The 23011-nt window shown below is 38.6% G+C and overlaps 1 protein-coding gene across 1 annotated transcript in view; it reads right to left on the bottom strand.

Annotated features, from left to right (window-relative positions):
- The window catches only part of MTDH (metadherin), a 34677-nt gene extending 12073 nt beyond the window's left edge, over positions 1-22604 (bottom strand). The window contains 10 exon segments of the mRNA XM_075705702.1: positions 2203-2301; position 2614; positions 4252-4337; positions 6424-6562; positions 6564-6676; positions 9219-9287; positions 10820-10999; positions 11470-11551; positions 15873-15974; positions 22200-22604. Coding sequence (XP_075561817.1) covers positions 2203-2301; position 2614; positions 4252-4337; positions 6424-6562; positions 6564-6676; positions 9219-9287; positions 10820-10999; positions 11470-11551; positions 15873-15974; positions 22200-22604 — 1276 coding nt within the window.
- Between the last annotated feature and the right edge of the window lie 407 nt (positions 22605-23011).

The raw sequence follows: 23011 nt of genomic DNA, 5'->3' as shown, positions 1-23011 counted from the left end.
GAAAAAAATGTAAAGATTTTAATGATAGGTGGAAGACTTTTCTAAGTAATGAGCAAGACTTGGCTATTTTACAGAGCAATCAGATTACAAACTAGTCAACAGCAGCAGCTATCTAGATGCAATTGTTTTGAGATACTTTTCTAGACTATGTGAAGAGGGAGAAATTTAAGAGTTGTTTTCTATCTTAAACCTTCTTCCTAGTTTGTGGAAAAATTAAGATGAATTGTAACACTGATGAATCTTACCTTAGTAAGAATCCTTTACAAGTGACATATCTGAAAGTGTACATCTTACTGAGCCAAAAGTCATCTTGTAACAGACATTTTTTACTAACCTTACTTTTTCTAAGACTAAGTCCCTACTCCATTTTGCTATCATTCATTTATGATGACACTTATTTATGTTGTCACACAGGAATGATAGATTTCAAGGGTCAGTTATATAAAAATTAAAAATATCTGAAGGGAAGAACTAAGCCTTAGACTGTCTGTTTAGTAGAAAGTTACAGCAAGCTGATTTTAAAACAGAACACCCTGTAAAAGATCATCTTTCATTTCACATTTAAATTAACATCACAAATATTTCTGCCAAATTGAAGAAGAAGATGCAAACTTGGTCTGCCAACTACAGCGCGATTCAGTGTAAGCATTTGAAAATTAAGTCAAAATGAAAAGCAGTAATTAACCCAACTAAATTTACTGGCCAACGTTATGAAACCAAAAATATACTAAGAGATCTTAAGATTACTTAGAATACTTTTCTACCGCTTGCTTTCGTATAAAAATATTAACTCAATTACACTTTGTACATTACAATTTACTGATTTGAAAAAACAATTACTGCCCATAATAACACTTTGTGGTTTATCTACTGCCCTCTCACTAGTTGCTTAAAAAAAAATTTCTTTTTTATTATTAATAAAAATTAGTAGTATTTGTATATACAGTTAGTTTCCTTGTCTTGAACCTGATAAAGCAGTAAGGTGTATCTGTGTATCACATTGGCTTAAACTTCCATTATTTCCCCACTTCTATTAGCATACACTTCAATTAGTTGACACCTATGACCGAATTACTCTATTAACAGAAGCTATAGCCATAAACATTCTATGCTCAGAAATGTGAGTAAATTATGCTTTTGATAATATGTAAAACTGATTACTTTCAAATGATTAACTGAAATGTGCTTCCCTTATCCTTAAACCAGATAAAAGACAAAAGGTAAGTTTCAAAACGATCTGGTATCAGAGAAGTCATGCCAAAAACTGGTGGAATCAAGGACTGCATCAATCCGTTCCACTTTTGCAGTCATTAAACAAGAAGTTGTTCTTAGAGAAGGTAACGTGCAAGGCAGCTTTTCTGGTCAACTTCTTGACCAATTTTTCAGGACAATGACCTAATGAGAGGCACTAAATTGTTCTTATTCTTAGATCTGACTGAATAAAGATATCAATTACAAGGCAGTTCAAAAAGAAAATTTAGGGCTGAAAGCTTTCTTCACAGGTACAGTTTCACTAGTAAATATTTAGGAGTGGCTGTAACTTTATTATACTACAGCCCTGTTTAGGGGGAGACTGTGGTAAGAATAACAAGAATATTTTAAAATTGGCAGGGAGGCCAAAGGGGAGAGTAAATACCAATTCTACCACAATTCCCAAGTAATTTCAGTGATTTCTATCCTGCATGTGCTTTCTACACACATAAGAACTTCCTAATGTTTGTTAAATGAGAAAGTAAGTTAGACTAAATACAAGAGTCTTATGTCACATTAAGTTTTCAGTAAGGTACAAACATGTAAAAACAAACTTAGTGACTCAAATACAATCTGCTAAATACCTACAGGCTTTTGCAGACTTGCAGTAGATTTTTCTCATCATTTGCAGTAAGACTGTTTTAATTGATTACCAAGATTTTCTAGCAAATGCCAGAACTACCTTAAAATGCATGAACTCTCTTTTCACTTCCAAGTTTCAACATCCAAGTATTTTTTCCTAAAAATTAACCATTTTCTATTACCATTTGTCAAAATACTTCTTCCTCTTCCTCTTTTCTTCAAACTGTCAATTAGCTTTACAGAAGTGAAACATTCCAGTTTTTTCTTCAGATGCTCACAACTGACTGATACATGTAGCTAAAATAAGTAACTACACTTTAAAGTAATGGTAATTAATATTTTGTTAATGAACATTTTAGAGGAACATACTTAACCCAGACCATTCGTCATCGACAGGGGGTTGAGCATGACTTAAATCCCACTGAAAATCAGAAGTACCAGCCTGAGAAACTGACTCACTGTTGGATCCTGAAAGGGAATAAATAAAATTGTAAGTTAACAAGCTTCCCCAGTTTTCTTGGGTAAAGAAATTCCAATCAAAGCAGGAGAGAAAGACAGAAGGCTCAAAAAGTCTGATTCTAAGGACTGCGGAGAACAGGAAAACTACAAGGCTCTTGAAAATGAGATATATTCATAAAAAAGGGAACTGAAGAAGGAAGACAAGATTAAGTCAGAAGAATATGGAAAAGAAGAGATAAGAAGAGTGAATAACAGCAGTCTATAAGCTGTCTCCTCAAACTGAAAAATACAATGAAATTTTATGGATAGTAAAATTATTACCCTGTATCAGTTAGAACTCTTACAGGGAGAAGCTTAAGAGAAAAGAGTACTAGAAAGAAACCTGATAGATTACATTGCAGATATAGCAATTAAATTATTCATTACTAAAAATCCAATTTCCATTTCAAGTAAAAGGTTTCAGAAACATAAAAGAAGCATGACAAACAACAGTAAGGCCAATATCAGTCATGATAAAAGAAAAGTGTTAGACATCTAACATCATTATTTTAAGAAAAATAAGGCATCAGTGAACCAACCATTTCAGAAAAAATAAAACCAAAAAAACTGAATTGTGAGACTGAATATTACTTTATGATGAGACTTACTTTTGAAATGAAGTTTAAATAGGACCACAGCTACCTGGGAGTCTATTTTATAAACACCACTGCAGAAGATACCTCAGATGACAGGAACCTTGACATGTTCTCATTTTTTGCTAGCCAGTCACAAGTAAGTATTTAGTGTGGTCCCTTTGCATTAAAACTTTGTTGGCTAATGTGCATCAAAGATGACAAATATACTTCACTGTCTTCACACTTCTCTTTCAATTAAAGTTGGAATGGTGGTGCAGATGCATCTCAGATCAGTCTGTCGTCCCACTTTATTAACTAAACTTTAAGTTTTAGCCTAGAGACTGAACTTGAATTCAAGTGGCTCCCCTGAGAAATGTTATTTTATTAAAACTCTCTACAATTAAGACTTTGTTTCTTCTTTTTCTTTAAGACAAGGTTTCTGTAAGTTTTCATTAAGTGAACTGTTCTTTGGAAGGGCTGATAAATTAGACCTTGGCATTTGTAACAACTTAGTTTTCCTGGCTCGGATGTGCACAGAGAATGAAGCACTTGTGAGCTGTAGGACACTGAGCTCGAGTTCCACAGTTAAAAGACTGTAAACTGCAATGCAAGTAAACATAGCCTAAGTGCATAAGCAACTTGACCAGCTACTTCCTAAAAGAAAACAGCCATGCCAAGCTCTTTAGATAATAGGAGTAAGCAAGCAAGAGCAGAAAACCTGACATATGATCCCTTTATTGTATAATAAATCACTGTAGCACTTATGTCAGTAGTTTAACACATAAGATTTGTTATGAAGCCAGGTTTGCACTCTACTGCAATTCTACTCTTCAAAACAAGAAAACCCCAGAGCTCAGCTTTCCCACCAGTCATACAGAGAAAAGACTTAGAAAAGACTTAAATCCTGCCTATGGAACGTATTTTCAAAGTAGTGCTTCAATTCCTTGAAGGGAAAAAACACAACCATCAAATAACAAACCTCCCAGAGGATCAGGGTAAACAGACTTTCCTAGAAAGCAATCTTCAGATCTTCAACTTGACACACAGCAATACTGATCAATCTCTTATGCCCATTATTTAGACTCAACACAAAAACAGGAAGGCTAAATAAGAAATATCACCTTCTTCTTGATCTAGCTTTTGATTACCAATTTAAAACAGTTATTTTATTGTGCAATTTGAGCATAACAAAAAGCTTTCTAGGCTTTCATAAAACATGTCTTCCACTTGTTACAGTTACCAGTACTATTTTCAAAGAATAATGGTATCAGTAACACCTGGCAAATTCTATTTCCACCTGATGGGGTAAAACAGAGTAGAAAAATCTTTGGAGGGGCATACATACAGAAACTCCAGGAGTTAATCCAAATGAAGAGAAAGAAGTAGAATTCTGTTCAGAGGTATTAATCCTTGCATCCACATTCCAAGCAGCTGTGCAGGAAGGAGAGGGGGGAGAGAGAAAAAGAAATTCACACTGCTGGCAATGTTGAAAAAGTTACCTATTTAATTACGAATAGGGTCAGAAAAACAGTGGACATTCCAGCCACGTCACATTTCACGCAACTGAGGGCATTATTTCGCTTATTATATCCATCAGTGTGAACACTCAGCTTGAAAACAGTTTCAAGCTTTCTAAGATCTTCTTCCTGCCACAGCCTTTTCTAGATATAAACTTCTTGAAGTAGATTGGTGTTTTGAGCCCCATACTATTATTATTCTTCTTCCCCATATTTATTGCAATCATCTAAGTTACTGAAAAGCACATTTATTAACTCTGCAGATGAAACCTTGCTTGGAGCAAATTGTATATATGTTAAAGAACAGAAATGAGTTCAGAACAATTTTAACAAATAGGAGATACTGCTTAAAAATTAAGATATACTTGACTGTTAAGTGTAAGGTAGAAAATAAGCAGAAATACTCAGTGGCACTAATGTGTCAAAAGAAACATCTGGTTAGAATTGTATTTATTTAGCTGGGGGAGCGGGCACTCAAAACTGAACAGAGTACTCCAGATGTGGTCCAAGAAGTGAATAATCACTATCCCCAATCTACTGATTCCTTTTAACACAGCTAGAGTACTGTGGTGTCCTTTGCTGCTGTGGCCTATGGCTGGTTCATGTCCAGCTTTGTGTCCACTAGGACCCCATATCCACAGAGCTGTTCTCCAGACAGTTAGTCCCAGCCAGGGGTGCTTCCTACCCAGGTGCAGCACTTCACATTTGCCCTCATTGAACTTCCTCAGGTTCCTGTTGGCCCATTTCTCCAGCTGGTTTAGGTCCCTCTGGATGGCACCCCGATCTGGACTATATCAACTGGTTCCCCCCTCCCCACTCAAGTTTGGTGTAATCTGGGAATCTGATGTGAATGACACTCTGTTGCCTCCTCCAGGTCATTTATAAAGATGATAAACAGGACAGCTCTAAGTACAGAGCCCTGTGATATCCCCCTTGTTACCAGCCTCCAGGTAGAATATAACTCACTAACCACCACCTTTGAGCCTGACCAGTTTTTCAACCATACTAACTTGGATACAATAACACTGTAAGAGACAGTGTTGATGAAAGCATTACTAAAGTCCATCATAAAAGAGGTCCACTGCTCTCCCCTCACCCATGAAACTAGTCATTTTACCAGAAGCAAATCAGCCTGGTCAGGCATGACGTATCTTGGTAACAAAAACAACAACAAGCTGGTCAGAGTCACTAAGAACTACCTTATTAGAATATACACCAGAATACAGCTAACCAGAATATGAAAAAACCCTTTGCCTCTAACTTGACAATAGCAAAGCTTCCAATGGTATAGCAGGTCCAGCCTCAGGCACGACATTTCAAGACATGTGAGAAAAATAAGAGGTGTAGACTAAAGCAACGTTGCTGACTACAGTAGAACACTGCTTTCCAGAAGAGACTAGGATCACTTAGACTGAACAGTGGAAAGGACATTACAGTGTCTACTAATAAGTTGAAGATCATTGCCTAGAGAGAAACAAAGAATCCTCTTCTCTGTTATTACTATGATAAAGGCAAAACACTGTACCGGAGAAGACTAAAAACAATTTCTAATGAGAGAAACAGTGTAACACTAAATGTCACCAGAGCTGAACAATCTTCATGCCTGGAGCCTAAACAAACATCTGCCAAAACCAAACACAGTTGATTTGATTGTGTTGGATCAGAATAGACTTACAACCTGGGTTTTAAGACATTCATTAAAAAAGAAGTTACACTAAAAAATTACTTAGGAATTTTAGGAAAGCAATATAAAAAAATTGATTCCTTCACATAAATAATTTTATTCAGATAAACTCCAAAAACCCAGTTAAACTGTAAACAGAGACATAGATGTTAAGCCATCAAAACTTAAACAGAAACTGCTCGGTTTACATTTCACTAGACCACTCCAAGATTTTTTTTTAATATCTAAACATAAAGCTGTTGAAGAGATTCACTAATAATAAATGCACTTATGTAAAAACGCTTAAGTGAAGCAAGTTTTCTTTGGAATAGCTTACCAATAGGAGTGAACAAAGAACGCTCTTTCCAGGGCCTGCCCACCCAGGGTTACGCCCAGTCCTTTCCATTTCCATTAGCATCTCCAGTGTCCTGGCCCCAAGCCGATGTCTCGGTCTTCCTCTTCCCAGCTGCAGTTGAGGGAAACAGACGTCCACTTCTCCTCCCCTACACCAATCTGTGAGGAGATTTTTACAGACTTCTCATTCCAGCTTCCTCCATTTACTGTATGGCTTTCATTCAATCCTGGAGAAACTTAAACACAAGCATAATGAAAGCATTATATAAAATAAGAACTGAATGAAGAATTAAAATATTATTTACATGTACATACACTTAACAATAAAAAAGTACAAATGACAAGCAGCTTTGCTACACCAGTGTGATACAGAAGAACTGCTGCTCTGTCTCAGATGATTTTCCAGTTCAGATGATATGCACCATCTGTCTACTAACTTGAAGAGTGAGAAAAAACAGCACTGAACTGCACTCTCCTTCCTGTGTCCCTTTCTTTATAGGCCTGATACGTTGGTGAACCAGTGCCTCTAGATTTAAAAAAAAAAAAAAAAAAAAGTGTAATTTCTCTTAGGGTATGGTGACAATTTGTGGAAAGCCCAAAGCACTAAATAGATAATAATTTCTGTTCCATAGCTGCATACAGCAGTTCTCTATGCAGGAAATAGAAGAAATGACCAAGAATTAGAAAATGCTTCCCAAACTCTATGCAGAATTTACGAAGACGACAGCTATCATATTGACTATAGAGTCCATCAAAGTTAGAGGAAAAAAATCATGGTAACACTCTCAAAATAATTCATAAGCAATATATTTTATATTACATTAAGATAAAAGACCACAAATCTATCTGCAACAGGCTACCCTGCTGAGGTATTACTAGTCATAGCAAGTTTAATGTATACTGTGAGAGGAGTCAGTAGTACACTGAAACATAAAGATCATTACAAAACTTTTTTTATTGTTTTTAATTTATGCCCCTATAAAATGTAAAGGCTAATGGTCACCTGGTACACCCAGCCTGACCTCCTATATATCACAAGAATTTCTCAAAGAGCTCTGTATATCAAATCCTCTCTCCCTCTTTTTATATATGCAATGTGAACACCAGGAAAACTTCTCATTTACAAGCAATTAAGAAATATCTGCATATTGCAAGTGTAACACTTAAACAGTCAGCCAAAACCTGATGCATGAGTAAGCCAGTATCACATGCCAACAAAAACTACAGACCAAATATTTAATTCCTCAAATGAACTCATAGCTCAGGCAGCACGAACACACCACATTCAAGGCGGCCTCACCGGCAAGGAACTGATTAGGTGGGGTATGCCTAAATTTTCTTAGACAAATCATTTCCTAACAGACATCTGTAAGGTCACCATTGGTGTACCTAAAAGCACTGCCCTTTCTCTATACAACTTCACAGCATTAACATTGTTCATGTCCGTCAATGTCCTCCAAGGGTAATATGACATCTTAGGGGAAGGCAACAACAAAAATAGCAGAGACAGAAATCAAAGTATAGCTGATAGAAAAGCTCTCTTGCAACTTTGCAAAAAGACAGCTGAAGTTCCAAAGCAGGAACTTGATTATTCTATGTTTATCATACTACTCTCCCGTCACAAATATTTACCTTCCATATGACCAGTGAGTTTTCAAAGAATCACAGAAAACTTAAGATCGGAAGGGATTTCTGGAAGTTACCTAGTTCCACCTTCTGCTCAAAGCACAGTTAACTTCAAAGTTATACCACTTTATTCAAGTTCTGGAAATCATAAAGGCTGATAGTTCAAAGCATCTCTGGGCAATCTTATGAAGAGCTTTTTTCCTCATGGCCAGTCAGGATTTCCCTTACTGAAACTTGATTATTGCCTCCTGTCCTCCCATTATGCATCTCTGAAGAATACAATGGTCCACGAAGTTTGCATGTGAAGTAAAGTTCTCAAAAACTAGCAGAAAGTGATTCACTTTCTGGACCTGGGTGCTTTTAATAATTCATTTGTTGACTTGCTTAATTGCCCTGAATACTTTTCATTAAAGCAACACTGCTAACATTGGCTATGAGTAAGAAACAACCATCTTTACTTCATTATGCCAAACTAATTCACTTCAAGTATTACTACAGCAGTATCTCTTAATTAGAAAACTGCTAAGATTCACTAGTCGATCACAGTCTAAAAATAGCCAAGTATTTTAACAATTACATGTATGACATATAATGTCATGTATATTCATTTATGAACATACATTTATATTTACGCACTTTCAGAATGAATGTATTTAAAGTATGCCTCTCAAAGGAGCATGCAAAGAACTGACTACCCTTGTGTATACAGTCTGAAACAAGTACAAACTTTACAATAATCAGGATGGGTATCTTTGAGCTCTTTGCAGTTACCTGTATTAAGTCTTTCTTTGAGTAAATAATCAATTCATTAATACAGAAAGTGAGTAAGTTTCAAAAGCTAGCATAAAGAATTTTGAAGTGGAGTTTGAGAATAAGCTTTACTGTTCTGTAAGCAACAATTTGTATAATAGGTAATCTGGCTGAAAATTCTAGATATTGAATCCTTTTTCTACATGTAACAGAGACTGTTTTCAACCTTTTAAGAAGTAACTGCAACTTAGAAGTCTAACATTTGCATAGCCAAAAAAGCCAGCTGCATAATAGAGTTCCACACCAGTAACCGCACAAAATCCTGCACTGACAATTTGTGTTTTCACTTCTGTAAAAGACTTTTCTAGTTAGTTAGGATGCCTACAAATGAAAGCCTTTTACCTTGTGGAATTGATGACTCCCCCTTTGCAGGTTTAGAGCTGCTAACTTGTGCATTCAGAAGTGCATCACCTGATTAAGAAGCAAGAGGATAAGTTTTTTCAAAATAGCAACACCTGTAAAAATCTTCAAAAAGAGTATCCATCACTGATATTTTAAGGGGGGGGGGGGGGGGGGGGGGGGGGGGGGCAGGCAGGAATCAATACCTCAACGTAAATTAAGACATTTCCAGAAAACTTAAGACTATAATTAAAATGCTGCTCTTTTTATTATTTGTGTTTATTTTGCAGACAGAATGAACTCAAAACTGATGTGGGGCTATATACCGAGTAACTGTGGATTTCAAAGAACTCTAGCTAGTTTCCCAAAGAATGGCGAGCAGAAATCTAAACCAGAGGCTGTCATTTTCAAGCAAAGGGCAGCTCTAAATATTTCAGAAATATATAGCTATTTCTAACTTCTACCTTACCATGAAAACACTATATACAGCTGAACTCTTTTCAGATTAGTCTGGTACAAGGTGATACAGAAGAACATACGATACATAAAGGACTCTGGCTAGAGAGCTTACAGCAGTTATGGCTAGCCACAGAGCATACAGACAGTTGGAATTACCATTTCTTGAGGCTGTTTGTGTGTAAATGGACAGCAAAAAAGAAAACAGGAAACACTTGATCTAGTCCTCAACAACAAGAACCATGCACTCAGTCAAGATGCAAAGAAGTGTCAATAAAAACACCAGGTAAGGCATGCAAATTTCAATAAATTGTTAGAAGGTACCAGACAGTTGCCAGGCTCTGTCTTTTTGTCACTTTGCTAGAACATGAAGTTTGATCTAAATAAGCACCAAATGTATCAGTAGGTTAAAAGTATGTTAGAAAGCTAAACTGATTGTGTCTTCAGATTCTTTTAGCTTCTTAAACCATTTCTCAGTTGCAGCCAAATATGAATTCCTGTGCCTACACACAGTTTAAACCAGCCCATGCAACTTTTTTCTGAAACAGTAGCAGCCATAGAAGCTAAAGCCTACACTTCCTTATTGAATCCTCAGCTACAGTAATTGATTACTGAATCTCAGCCAGATGTACCCCACCTTTATGAACAGCTTTAGTACAGGTACTGCTAAATCTATGTTGGAAAAAATGTCTACATGTTAAGCAATGAATGATCTGTAAAGAGAACTCATGGGCATAACCTTCCCACAAGGAAGTATTCAAAAAGTTAAGGAGTTGGTGCTGCCTGAAGCAGTGCTGAGGGTGCCTTTGAAGTTTCCAGAAACATAAAGGGCAGAGTCAGCAGAGCACAAGTGAAGGAATGGGGACATATGCCCATGCAGCTGTGCAGCTACTGACAGAGCACCAGTGTGGAGGCCAGTGTCTCAGCCACTTGCTCGAGAACATTCTCTCCTGAGATTGCCCGAAACCATGGCTCCAAAAAGGGGGAGTTTTGCACAATGAAAAGTACCTTTACACAGCTTGAAATAACTTCCTCAAGAGTTACACCTCCAAATATACCTACCACACATCTAAAACAGAGTTGCTATTTAAGCATTCAAGTAAAGTTATGTTTCTAGAACACATTCACAGACCTATCAACCATCATACCTTTATTTTTTCTGAGACCAACCGGAAGCGACGGTGTAGGCATCAGTTGTTCAATGGATACAGTAACTGTATTTTCCACCCCTTGGAGATTTGATTCTCCTGAGCCACCGTCGGTCAGCACCTTGTCTCGCTTACGCTGCTGTCGCTTCTCTCTGTTACTGATTTTAGTCTCCCAGGCTCCTAAAACATCCCCCAAATGAAAACATCACTAAATACGTCAGAGAGCAAAAAGGAAAGAGTTTTAGCTTGTTTCATATCAAGCTGAAGCCCGAGTACAGGTTCAGTTTAAAAATGACAGACATGGCAGTCAACTTCAACATCAGTTTGAAAACATGAACAACTGGCCAAAGGCAAGTTTTTCTGAATGCAATACAATAATACTTTGCTTCACAGAGCAAAACATGAACAACATGAGGGCCATATTATTCACGACTTCTCATTTTTCGTAAGTTTGACTTAAAAAAAAAAGTCAGCTGAAGTTACTAAATACTGTTGTTTCAAAGATCAGATTTCCAGATATAGTATGCAACTATGGAGTTATGACAAAATGAGTTTGTGTTTCTTTATGAAGCACAAACAAACAAATCTTAAAGAGCATTTAAGCCAAAATATGTCTAATTGTATTTTTTGTGTGTGTTTGCATTCAGTACCTTCATCAACTTCCTTTCCATCTAGACGTGACGTATCCTGAATTGTTTTAGCATCTCCCTTGGATTTCTTTTTTTTCTTTGACTAGAATAAAAATAAAACATTATCTTAATAATTACTTAGTGATCACTTGTCACAGTGATTTAGAATTTCCCCCCCACCAAAATACAGGTGTAAATTTGAAACAGATTTTCCTGAACAACCCTCTGTACAGACAGTCCCTTGAAAGGAGTACTAACCAATACTAATTCCTAAACATAAGTTAAGACTATTGAAGTAACATGAAAGAAAGACACAGCACACAAACGGCAGGTGAAGGGAATGATTACTTATGCTACAGAGCACAAAGCATGGTGGAAGAAGCTATACTGATGGCATCACAACCACAGAGAAGTAATGAACTGTTTGGCAGGCAGATCTACTCTGGCAAAATTTGTTTTGTGCAGAAGCAAGTATGAAGTTATACATGGAAAAATAAATAATGCCAGTGACTCCTTTAAAAAAAGTGGGCAAGAGAATTCCAGCTTTGAGAATGACTGCAAAACAGGAACTGTGATTAGAGTCCATACAATAGATACATAGTTGGGTTTGTTTTTTTTTTTTTCCCCAAGGCTTCATCAGTTATAGCTTCTTGGCTATACGAGCAGAGATAAACAAAAAGGAACAGAGATGACTATTTCTGCAGGCAGTTTTGGTGCAACAGGTAGCAATATAAAGCGTTAAAAAGAGATTGAGAAAAAAAGATGAAAAATGACCCAAGATATTGGGAGAGAGTATACTGCAGAAAGCCTTGGAGTTTAATCTTTTGATAAGCTGAAGTGATGGCAAATTGACATGACTACCTTCTCAGAAAGAAAATACAGTACTGAAAAGCTTTTCACTCTGTGTAAGAGCTACCAGACAAAGGTAGGTATAAGAACTACCAGATAAACCTGAATGAAAAAAACCAGACTTTTTAAAGCAAGATGGTTATCCACTCAGATGTTAAGAGGAAGTATTCACTGATTCACTGTCTCTATAATATTTGAATAAGAATACTCTAAGAATGCTGGATGTCTTTCTGGAATATGTGCTTCTGCCAGAGTAAGACTTAGTAATTGCCAGCTTTATACCCAAGTTCAAACCGTATGATTTTCTAGTCTTAGATGTCCAAGAAGAGCACAACAATCTCTCTGTAACTCAGAACTGGTAACAGCTAAATAATGACCACAGCTGCAGCAGATATCCTATGGGCCCCCAGTGTCATGCAGTTCACACACATTTGAGTTAGCATGCCCATGAAGTATCATGTAGCTTCAATATAGGTACTGAAAGCAGTATAGCTTGTTAGTGCAGCACCAGAGATAATACAAATTTCACTGCTTATATGCAATGCTGTGCCAACACACCTATAACACTTAGGGAACTGACTTGGAACAGTTAACTCATGGTTTACTGCACTAGGGGACCCACAATACAGATGCATCCAAACTGAATTATCTGACTGACTTGCTCAGTAGACTACCTTTACTCACATATCAGCTACCTAACTTCTGAAAAGTCTCCAAAAGAGAAGGGCTGGTTTCAAAAGCAGCCCAAGAAGAATTGGTTCTAAGAATGTGAACAAGCCAAATTATTTGCCAGAGCACCTTCTAAGGACAGAATTAAAAAGGAAAGTGAAAAACAGCATGAAAAGCAGTTATGAATTGCTTCTTGGAGCTCAAGCAGAGGAAAGATTACTAAGTTTGTACATCTCCCATTTTCAACTACATTGAGAATGGAAGTTGAGGTCTTAGAGTTTGCCACTCACAAAGCTGTAACTACCCAACTGTCCTCTGGCACTAAGAGAACACCTGAAATGACTTCAGAATTCTCCCAGACAGCGGTTTAAGATGACTGCTCCTCCAAGTTAGAACTCCGCTTTCTTAAATAGCTCCTACAGAGGTACCAGCATAAAATTTTACACTTCTCATGAAAACCTAGTTTAACAGTTTTAAAAATAATTTTGTTACTAACAAATGCTGTTTTTAAAAAGATCAAGAATTCAAATCTTGAAAATATATTTACTTTCCTGAGTTACTAGAACCTGATCTGAGAAACCAGAACAATAATTAGTTATCCAATTTACTCACCACCTGCCAAACTTAGTGCTGTAACAGTTGCTATCTCAGTAACAAACTAACTGAAACAGCCACAGATGTTACTGAGCAAGCTAGCCGATCATTTTGCAGAAGCCTATTCATTCAAAGTGTCACCTTCTGCAACACAGAAAGCTACCAGTGTTGGCTCTACCACCAGCCAAAGGGCACGTGAGGAACTCAGAAGGCCTGCCAAAATTTTAAGTCTTTAAGATGCACTGTCCCCCATGCAGGAACAATAGAAAAATAAACCTTTCTTCCTTTCCCTAATGGTCTGTTTATTTCTAGTATTCAAGGCAAGATTGTTGTGTGTTTGCAAACAGAACGGGCAATGAAGTTTTAACATCCTGCAATCCCACCCAGAGTCACTTCTTTAATACAGTGTGTTACACTAAAAACTGAAAAAAAACCCTGTACTGTACAAGTCATTAAAACGGAAAAAAGGGAAGAAACTATTCTAAGTGTCAAGAGAATCATAAACCCTATGAACAGCCACAATCCAGACACTACCCAAAGCTTCCCCTCCCCCAAAGCAAAACAAGAGAATACAACTTAATGTCTATCCTGAAAAAACATGCATGAAGTTCACAACCCCGAAGCAGCTAAGAAATACAGAAACACAAAGGGAGTGCGATTTTCATTGAAAGCATATATTCAAGCATAAAAAAAAAATCATACCCTTCAGGTCATAGATTATATATATTCATATACATATACACACATACTACTTAATTCCCAGCCACTGACTTAGACCACCCATCCCAAGCTATACAAAGACACATACACAGGACCCCTTACAATCTTCTTAGCAGGTTCATAATGTTACAAATGCAACAGATACCCTGAGAGGCTTAACCAAATAATTAGATGCCTGTGAAGTTACCTGTAGTTTAAAGAAAGTTCTTGGGTATGTTTTTAATTGAATGGTAACAATCAACTCCTGAGGCAACCATGCTTTGCCCAGGGTTCCCCAAAGTGATACGAAAACATAATCAGTTGAATAAGCATCCACATCCATATAGTAGTACAGATTTCCTGCGGCTGCAGCTTCAACTTAACATTTTAAAATTGAGATCACTGTGTTTGCAATTTTAAGGTAAAGCTTGAGTTTAGCATTTAAACACCTTACCTACTTGGAAACCTGCCTGAGATAAAGTGAAAGTTAAGAAAAAGATAGTTATTCCTTCAGGATCAAATTTTGTTATGTTCTTGAAAAAAAAAAATCACAAAGTCAATCTGGTATGTGACACATGGAGAAGAGAAAGATGTGCACAGAATGAAATTTTAAGGCAAAGCCATTTCACAGAAAAGTCTTTCCATTTGCCAATGCTAAAAACGTTTAGAGCCCTACAGCCAACTAACAGGATACAGTCTTTTAGCCAACATACTAACTGCAAAAGAAATTATTATAGGATAGTCAAGTAAGTTAATTAAAGCTTGAATGAGCTAAACAAATTACAATAATGAACTACTGGTTTCTGACTATTTATGCATAATCATTTATTTTTCCAATACTCCTCAGTATAGTTAGCATATTTTGTTGAAGAAAATAAAACAGAAATCCATGACAGTCTGAAACTTTCACACGTTAGCAAAAGAACCAAGCCAAAAATTATCGTCAAACACCCGTCATAAATATATCCATGTTGCCTATAAATGATAGCATATGTGATAAGGCTAGAAGATATTAGTCCTCACAATGCAAAAAATAACATTGCCATTGGTATGGTTATCTTTTAGATAAAGCTACAGACCAAGCTTTAAAAAGATGTTTTTAATGTAGCTGTTCAATTTGCATAACAAAAAGCTCACACCAGACTTCAAAGCCCATATTTGTCATCAGAAATTAAGAACTGTAATCACTAATGGATGTGTCTGACAAAAGAAATAAGACGACACATGGTCTTAATCCTTTGAATAGTAGTCCCCCAATTGTTAGACCAGTTTCAAGCCACTTAACAATACTATAATTATGTTACATCTTCATAGAAGCCAGCAAAGATGAAACGGAGTGTTAATTTCTGCAGGCTTAACATTTTCACACAGTGAACAGAGGTATCAGTGTTTAGCAGGGAAGGGAGTTTGCTTGATGCACACATTCTGTGATAAGGCATAATCTCAGAAGTTAAGAAAAATACTACTTTAGCTCTTTCCAAGGCCAAATTAGATTAGTACTCTTCATACTAAGAAATATGCCAATATGAAAGATGCCAATATGAAATTAGTTATCAAACATTGAAACAACATGCACTAAACTTTGACATTGTCACTTCATATCCATAACTGACCTTTTCATTCTTCTTTTCTGTGTCCACAGGCTGCTTTATATTTTCTTTACGGATGGTCTGTATTACTTCATCCTCAGATACGTGGAAAGACCGTCCATTAGGCTGTGTAAAGAGTAAGTGTGAATAATCAACAATTTGGATAAAGCAGATGAAGCAAAGCTCAAATTACACTATTACTGAAATGCAATTATTTGTTGATGGAAAAACACTCACAAGATTATTAAGTAAAGCAGACAGAATCGTGGATTGGCACTCAAAATATCTACTGCAATTCTATATTTATCAAACAGAAATGAGAAAGGAAAGAAAACAGAAGTCTACTCATTTCAGCTCAAATCCTACTGGACACAGGAATTGCTTATCAAAGGTAAATTTCTGGAAGTTACCAACTTTGTAGCTGTTCTGAAAAGTGATTCAGAACATACAGTTGTATGTGCCATAAATTATCTAATTAAATGAACGCATTTACCACTTTGTAGAAGTTCAGCAACAGGCTGAATTTTTAAAATAATTTCTACCTTGGCTGAATTTCTGCAATTTCTACCTATGCATATCCCTCACAGCTCATTTCCTCCACAAGTTAAACTTCATAGTAGAACAGAAATTAGAAGTCAAACATGAAGCATGACTAAGCATGACATCCCATTGTTCTTTTCAGACAGACTTCATTATAGTCATTATATTAGTCTACCATTTACCCCTCACATAATAAAGGAAAGAAAATTAGCATGTATTATTTAACATATAAAGTTAAAACTCTGGACACTCATTAAATTAATCTTTATCATCACCTTTGACAGCAACGGCATACACCTTAGCCTATATATTCCCTATGCAAAGAGGTGGTAATTTTTTAAGTCGCATTTATTGTTAACAAGAAGCTATGACTGAAGTTACTTCTCTGCAGTTAAGCACAGATGAAAATAAGCAAAGCATTATACTGCTGGTAGCCATTAATTTCACTGAGTGAAAAACAACTGCCAAGAGTAGTAGTTGATAGAGTCCACACCAGTTTCATATTGATTCACAGTCATGATGATTCAGATAAATTAAAGACTGAAAATGAAGACATTAAGCATACCTACTTCATAGTTGCTTTCATTTCTGCAATTTCTTTTTAAATCAAATTCAAACTGTATTATCTTTAGTTATTTTTGTTATTAAAAAAAAGCAAAAGCTATTTTAACTCTGCACCACATGAACCCGATTGCTTTTAAGTAAAACAATGGCCATATTACAACTTAGTGTGACCTATTCCTTCAAATATCAGATCTGATCCTCAACTTAACTTGTACAGGTATTTAAGTCTTGCCATGTTATATTATGCTTACAAATCACCCTTGGCATGCTTTCACCAGCGCGTAACATAGTATTGCTTACTGTAGCTAGCCAGCATGCCAACTTCTTATTTTGTAACTATTAATAGAAATTGAAAGATCAGGTCACCTAACCCTTCTTCTCCTGCAACAACCAGCTTTAAACTAGACTTTTCATATCTAAGATGCAGTACCTTTCTCTCAGCATTCTGAAAATGAAGTATATTTTACAGATCTGTGGCTCAATTTCTAGACTTCCTCTCAACAAAGCTCACAGTACTTGATTCCACAGGGATACCAACGACCTGATATTCAATCTTGAAAAAAACCCGTTGCCAAAAATCAGTTCTTAAACCCTCTATTTTCTCCAGATTCTGCACAGCCATGTTATTAGTGGTGTGATGTCTTTCAATCCACGTTAGTACCCATGACATTTAAGATCTTAAGCTGAAGAAAGAATCACAAGTTCTAGGTTATTTAGCAGTAGAGTTAGATAACAGATTTGCTGCATCTGGTATTGGACTTGTGTCAAAAATGTTTATGGCCAACTAACATTTTTAATTCTGTACTTTGCTTTGGTTCTTTGCTATTACATATATACCTTAAACTGAAAACCATTTTCTTAATCCCTCTCAAAAATTCAATAAATAAAAGTTTTAATCTTTAATTAAAAAAAAAAAAGCTGTTTCTCTGAAGTAATATACTAACTCATATCCATCAAGAACCCTCTGGAAAAATTCATCCACATGACTGTTTAAAATGCTGTCAGATCATCTGATCATGTAAACAACAACCATTATAAATGTGTTTAAAAACTTGTACTTTGATACATTTCTCCCTGAATGTATCCCCTGAATTGTAAGTCTCCTTTTCAGTGGAAGCTTTCCACATTTATTTTCTGCCCACAGATGAATCATAGAATTTTAACCAAAATTCATGTGACCATTTTTGGACATACCAAAGATAGTAACAGAAGCGGGAAAGAAAAAAGCTTTTCTATAGTATTCAGAAATGTTTCTTTTATAAGACAACTACAGCCAAAAAGACTAAGCTTAAAACTTTATAGTAATACATTAAACATCCACTGACAATATTAACTCATTCAAATTGTGCAATTTATTATTTGCATTCTTTTTTCCCCTCATCCTAAAAGCTATAAGGAAGATGCAACAAGGCAGAAAGTGCTGTCAATAACACTACTGATTTCTGAACGCATTTCTTGCCTGCTGACCTTAAAATCCCAATATTTAAATAAACATTTTTCACACATATTCATTTGAGGGCGTTAAGATAATCCAAAAGTAGAATAAAGGTTTTGCTGAGACTGTTCAAATGAAAAATACTGGTCTTTAAATATGGCACAGTGCAATGAGTAACTCCGTTTCCCACTTCAAATGGCAGTAATGAAATTGCTATAATTTGAATCTTACAAGGCCATATTAGCCAAAGCCCTTAGTTACACATTATAAAGATATGCCTACTTAGAATACCCTTGGCCAATGAAAGAATCTGTTTATCAGTATTTTCTGTAAGCTTCTCTTCAGAAAGAGCCTAAGCAATTTACTCTTTGAGCCCTGGAGAAGCCTACAGCCCTACTTCTGCAATCTGACAATTAACATATACACAAAACCAGCATGTGAGTACCAGCTGAAAGTATGAAGAAGTCTTTATGCAGTCTATTTCTGAGTGCAACAAGCATAAAACAATCATAGCCTGCAAAGTTAGTTTCCTACTTGGTCTGCTTGAAATTTCTCAAATGAACGCAAATGCCTTTACTAAAATGTGTAGCATTTACTGTCCAGGTGGACTTCAAACAATAGGAAGTGCATAGTCAATTTGGTATTTTCTGCATCTACAAATAGATAGTATGAATGGCTTTCTACAGCTGTAGCAGAGTACAGAAGATGGTTACTGCCAAGTTTCTATGGTGTTTTGCAGATTGTACAGAAACCATGTAAGAACAGTTTCACCTTTTTTTCTGCTCAAAGTTTAAAAAGTAGAAGAGAGAAGCACAGCAATTATTCAAAATGGAAAGGAATTAAAATTAAAGATCAAGAGACTTTTGGAAAGGAAAAAAAAAATTCCAAAGAGCTCTGTGACAGGAGACAAAGAGCTCTGCCCCTACCAGGAGCTAAAAAAAAAAGCAAAAAGAAAAAAAGAGGCTTCAGTTTTACTGCACAGAATCTAAAGGAAGGATACCATGATACTACCTTGCTCCAAGCAGCTGGAGAAAGCCAGAACTGGCTCTGTAAACTACAGTGTTAATGAATGCTAAACCATTTCAGCTTAATTTTTTTCTCAGTCTGACCACAGCAAGTAAATAAACAGAATCTCATCGCTGCTACTGTATCCAGTCAATGCAGTGCTATTCAACCAAACTTATTTTACTAGAAGTAAGTTGTACCCTACCTATACAGGAACTGACTAAAGCCATGTGCAAGAAACAAAGCAATAACACTCTTCCTCAGAAAGGGTACAGCGAAGAACATTTCTGATCCTGACTGATAAAAGAGTTACACACCACCTGCCAGGCAATGAGCTCAGTAGTTCTGTATTAAAGTAACCCTACAGCTTTTAATTAGACATCTGTAGTGTGCTCTTTAATGCTACAGAGCAGTTGCTGTAAGCTTTCTGAAATGCCCGCAATGGAAATCTAGACCCTGGCATAGCAAACCCTGTAGTAAATCTACTGATAACAGGATTACTCTTTTCCCTTCACAGACCTCAGCGTTAGCATCACAGAGTACAAAAACACAAGACGAAAATGACTAGGCAGCAATCTGTAAGATGTTTTGTTGCATCTTTAAATTGCCAATGTTATTCTGAGAATTTTTCATGTGAAAGTTGGAAAATATTGGGACATGCTAATACAGGTCTCTCCAAACTTATCTTGGAAAATGAGCATGAGGCAAGGCTATTAAACTTTGCCACTGGTATCAACTTATTTGCACTACAGCTCCTGATTCAGTTTGTGCATTTTCTTTTTGGAAAAGGTGGGTTTTTTTTCTTTTCACCTCTGCATGGAAGTAATGAATACAAAGTACTATAAAAATAACTTAAAAAATCTTAACAATACAGAATGACAGCTTGACAGCTGAAGAACTATTACACTGTTTTGGTTATGAAAATATTTGCTCTTACATAGCCTTAACTTTATTTTGTGCCCAAGTAAACCAAGCTTGAAACAGTACAAATATTTATATTCACCAAAAATGTCACGTAAAGTTTCATATAAAATACAAAGTTTGCTTTTATGAAGCCCTGCACTACAGAGCATTGTCAAGCTAACAGTGTATCTACCTCTTCCTCTATCTTTTGTTGAGGCATTTTTTAATGTCTTCAATGATGACTTGCAAGACTTTATGCTTTGTTTTTACACTGAAGCTTAAAGAAAATAAACCAAGCAAAATCTAAATTATTTCTAGGATTAGCCTTTGTTTTCAAGAAGGCATAACCGATCTACTACATCTTGAGGGATTTGCTGTTCAAGATGGCAAAAAAAAATTGCATCTTTAACGTGCCTTCTCCAAAATGGAGACCTAGCTACACTGGAAAGATTCTGAATCACAATGCTTCCTCTTCTTGGTCCTCAGCATTCAGTCTCTTGCAACTTCCAGAATCAACTTCAGTAGTTTACTGCTGAAAGACAGGTTGGTGGCATATGCAGACTTTTTTTGCTTTAAGATATTCCAGCCTTCTCATTAAAAAAAAACCCCAAACTTCTCAAGTCTTAATTACTGCCAGACTCAAATGAAGGTACAATCCCATTTTCTCTCCTTTTTCTGGTCATTAGGTAAACAATTCAGATTTTATAGAACAAGACATAATTAAAAGACACAGTTGTAATAGGCAGGGGACATCTGCTGCACTTGCATTCCTATAAGCCATTTGGACGTAAGTAGGATTACAAACATACTAACAATATAAAAGCTATAGAAGCAATCCCTTCAAGCCCCAAAACTATGGTAACTGGAAGCTTTAAAAGGACAATAATTTCTGCATTCTACTAATTTTCTCATGAAGTGCACGCATACTGTCAAAGACGGAAGGTTCCCACACCACATACTGAGGATTAAAAAAAAAAAAAAAGACGACAGGAATGATCTGTTTTTAAGGGGCTGCTAAGACACAGATTTCCTTATTAAAGGAGATGATCCTTACTGTAACAACTAAATCAGACATATTCCTACTGAGGCAAGCTCACCACAAGATTGATGTTAACATGTTCCGCCAAAAAGACAGAGCAAAAAGCCTTACTGAAGTCTGAATCATCACAGCATTTATGGGGCTTACAATGCTGCTTCCAACGGTCTATACCTGCCTGGACTGCAACTCCTGGCTTGAAATTCTAAGCTATACTAAGGTCTCCACTACTGGTTCCTACCCCTGCAAGCATTCGATGAATAATAACAAAAAAATAATGCTTTTGTATAATTCTTGTTTCCGTTAAAAAGCTTCTAAAAAGAAACGAGTACTTTCCTCACCACCGAGGACTACTAACGCGTAGTTTCCGTGTGTGCGCGCTGCTCCTCCAGGTTTTCAAAGCAACCGAGTAACCCAGACGAGACGAGACAGCTCCAGAGCAGACAGTCAGGACCCCCCGCCCGCCCCATCCCTTCCACAGGCAAATACCACCCAGGTGAATCCCACGGCGGCTCGGGGGGAGCTCTACGGCCTCCAGACCCCGCGGCCGGTCCTCCCCCTCCCCACCGGTGCCTATCTGAGCGGCAGGCGTCTCACCGAGCAGGGGGCACCTGGGACAAGGCCTGGGGAGAGGCAGCCGCGCTGGGGGCCCCTCGCCAGACGCGACCTCCCCGGCACCTTCCCGCGGGGGGACTCGCCGCGCCCGGCCGGGTGCCGCCGCAAAGCCCGCCGCCGTCCCCATCCTGCCGCTGTCAATGAGCCTTTCATCGCCCTCCCCCGCCGGCGCCCGGGCCCGGCCGCCTCGCCCGCCCCACCGCGTCCTCACGCCTTCCCTCCCGAGCGGCGCGGACCTCGCAGCCCCCCTCACCCGCGCCGTTTTCTCCGGCAGCTTCTTCTTGTTTCGCTTCTTCTGCTCGTCGCCTTTCAGGTGCAGCTGCCCGGGCCCCGGGCCCGCCGCCTTGCCCTGGCCCCCGCCGGCTGTCAGGCCCGCGCCAGCCGCCTCGTCAGCCTTCCTCTCCGCCGCGCTCCGCGCTGGCTTCTTACGGAGGCCGCCTCCGCAGGCCACGGCCAGGAGCAGCCCCAGCAGCCCCAGCCCCAGCGCGGCCGGCACCAGCAGGGCGAGCCAGGTGGGCAGGCCCTGCGGGTCGAGGCCCAGCTCCAGGCCCAGCTCGGCACGCAGCAGGGCCAGGCCGCCCGACAGGACGTCCCGCACCCGCGCCGCCGCCTCCTCGGCCTGCTGGGCCGCCGCCTCCTTCCAGCTCCCCGCAGCCATCGCGGCCCCCCTGTCCCGCAGAGGCCCAAACCGGGCGGGGCGGCGAAGGGAGCGCTCAGGCCGAGCGCATCGCGGCCTCAGGAGAGCCGCGCTCGCCTGCCCGAGCCGGAGCCGCCGGGGGTGGGTGGGGGGGCGGGGAGAGGACGGGACAGGAGCGGAGCCTCGGCGGGACGCAGCTGCCTCAGCCCCGGAGGCGCCCGGGTCTCCTCCTCTTCCTCCCCGCCCTCCGCCTCAGCGCGCAACGTCACGGCCCCGCCGAGGGCCCACCGCTGCCGCAGCGCGCCGCCGCCATCACCGCCGTGCGCGGGGCGGAGGGTGACGCCCGCAGGGCGGGCGCGGAGCTCTCCGCTCCCCGCCCCCCGCCCCCTCGGCGGCCACCGCCCCCCGCCTCCCCCGCCCCGCCTCGC

The sequence above is a fragment of the Pelecanus crispus genome, chromosome 2 (assembly GCF_030463565.1).
Source record: "Pelecanus crispus isolate bPelCri1 chromosome 2, bPelCri1.pri, whole genome shotgun sequence".
In the NCBI taxonomy this organism is placed as follows: Eukaryota; Metazoa; Chordata; class Aves; order Pelecaniformes; family Pelecanidae; genus Pelecanus; species Pelecanus crispus.
This window is presented reverse-complemented; position numbering and strand designations above follow the sequence as displayed.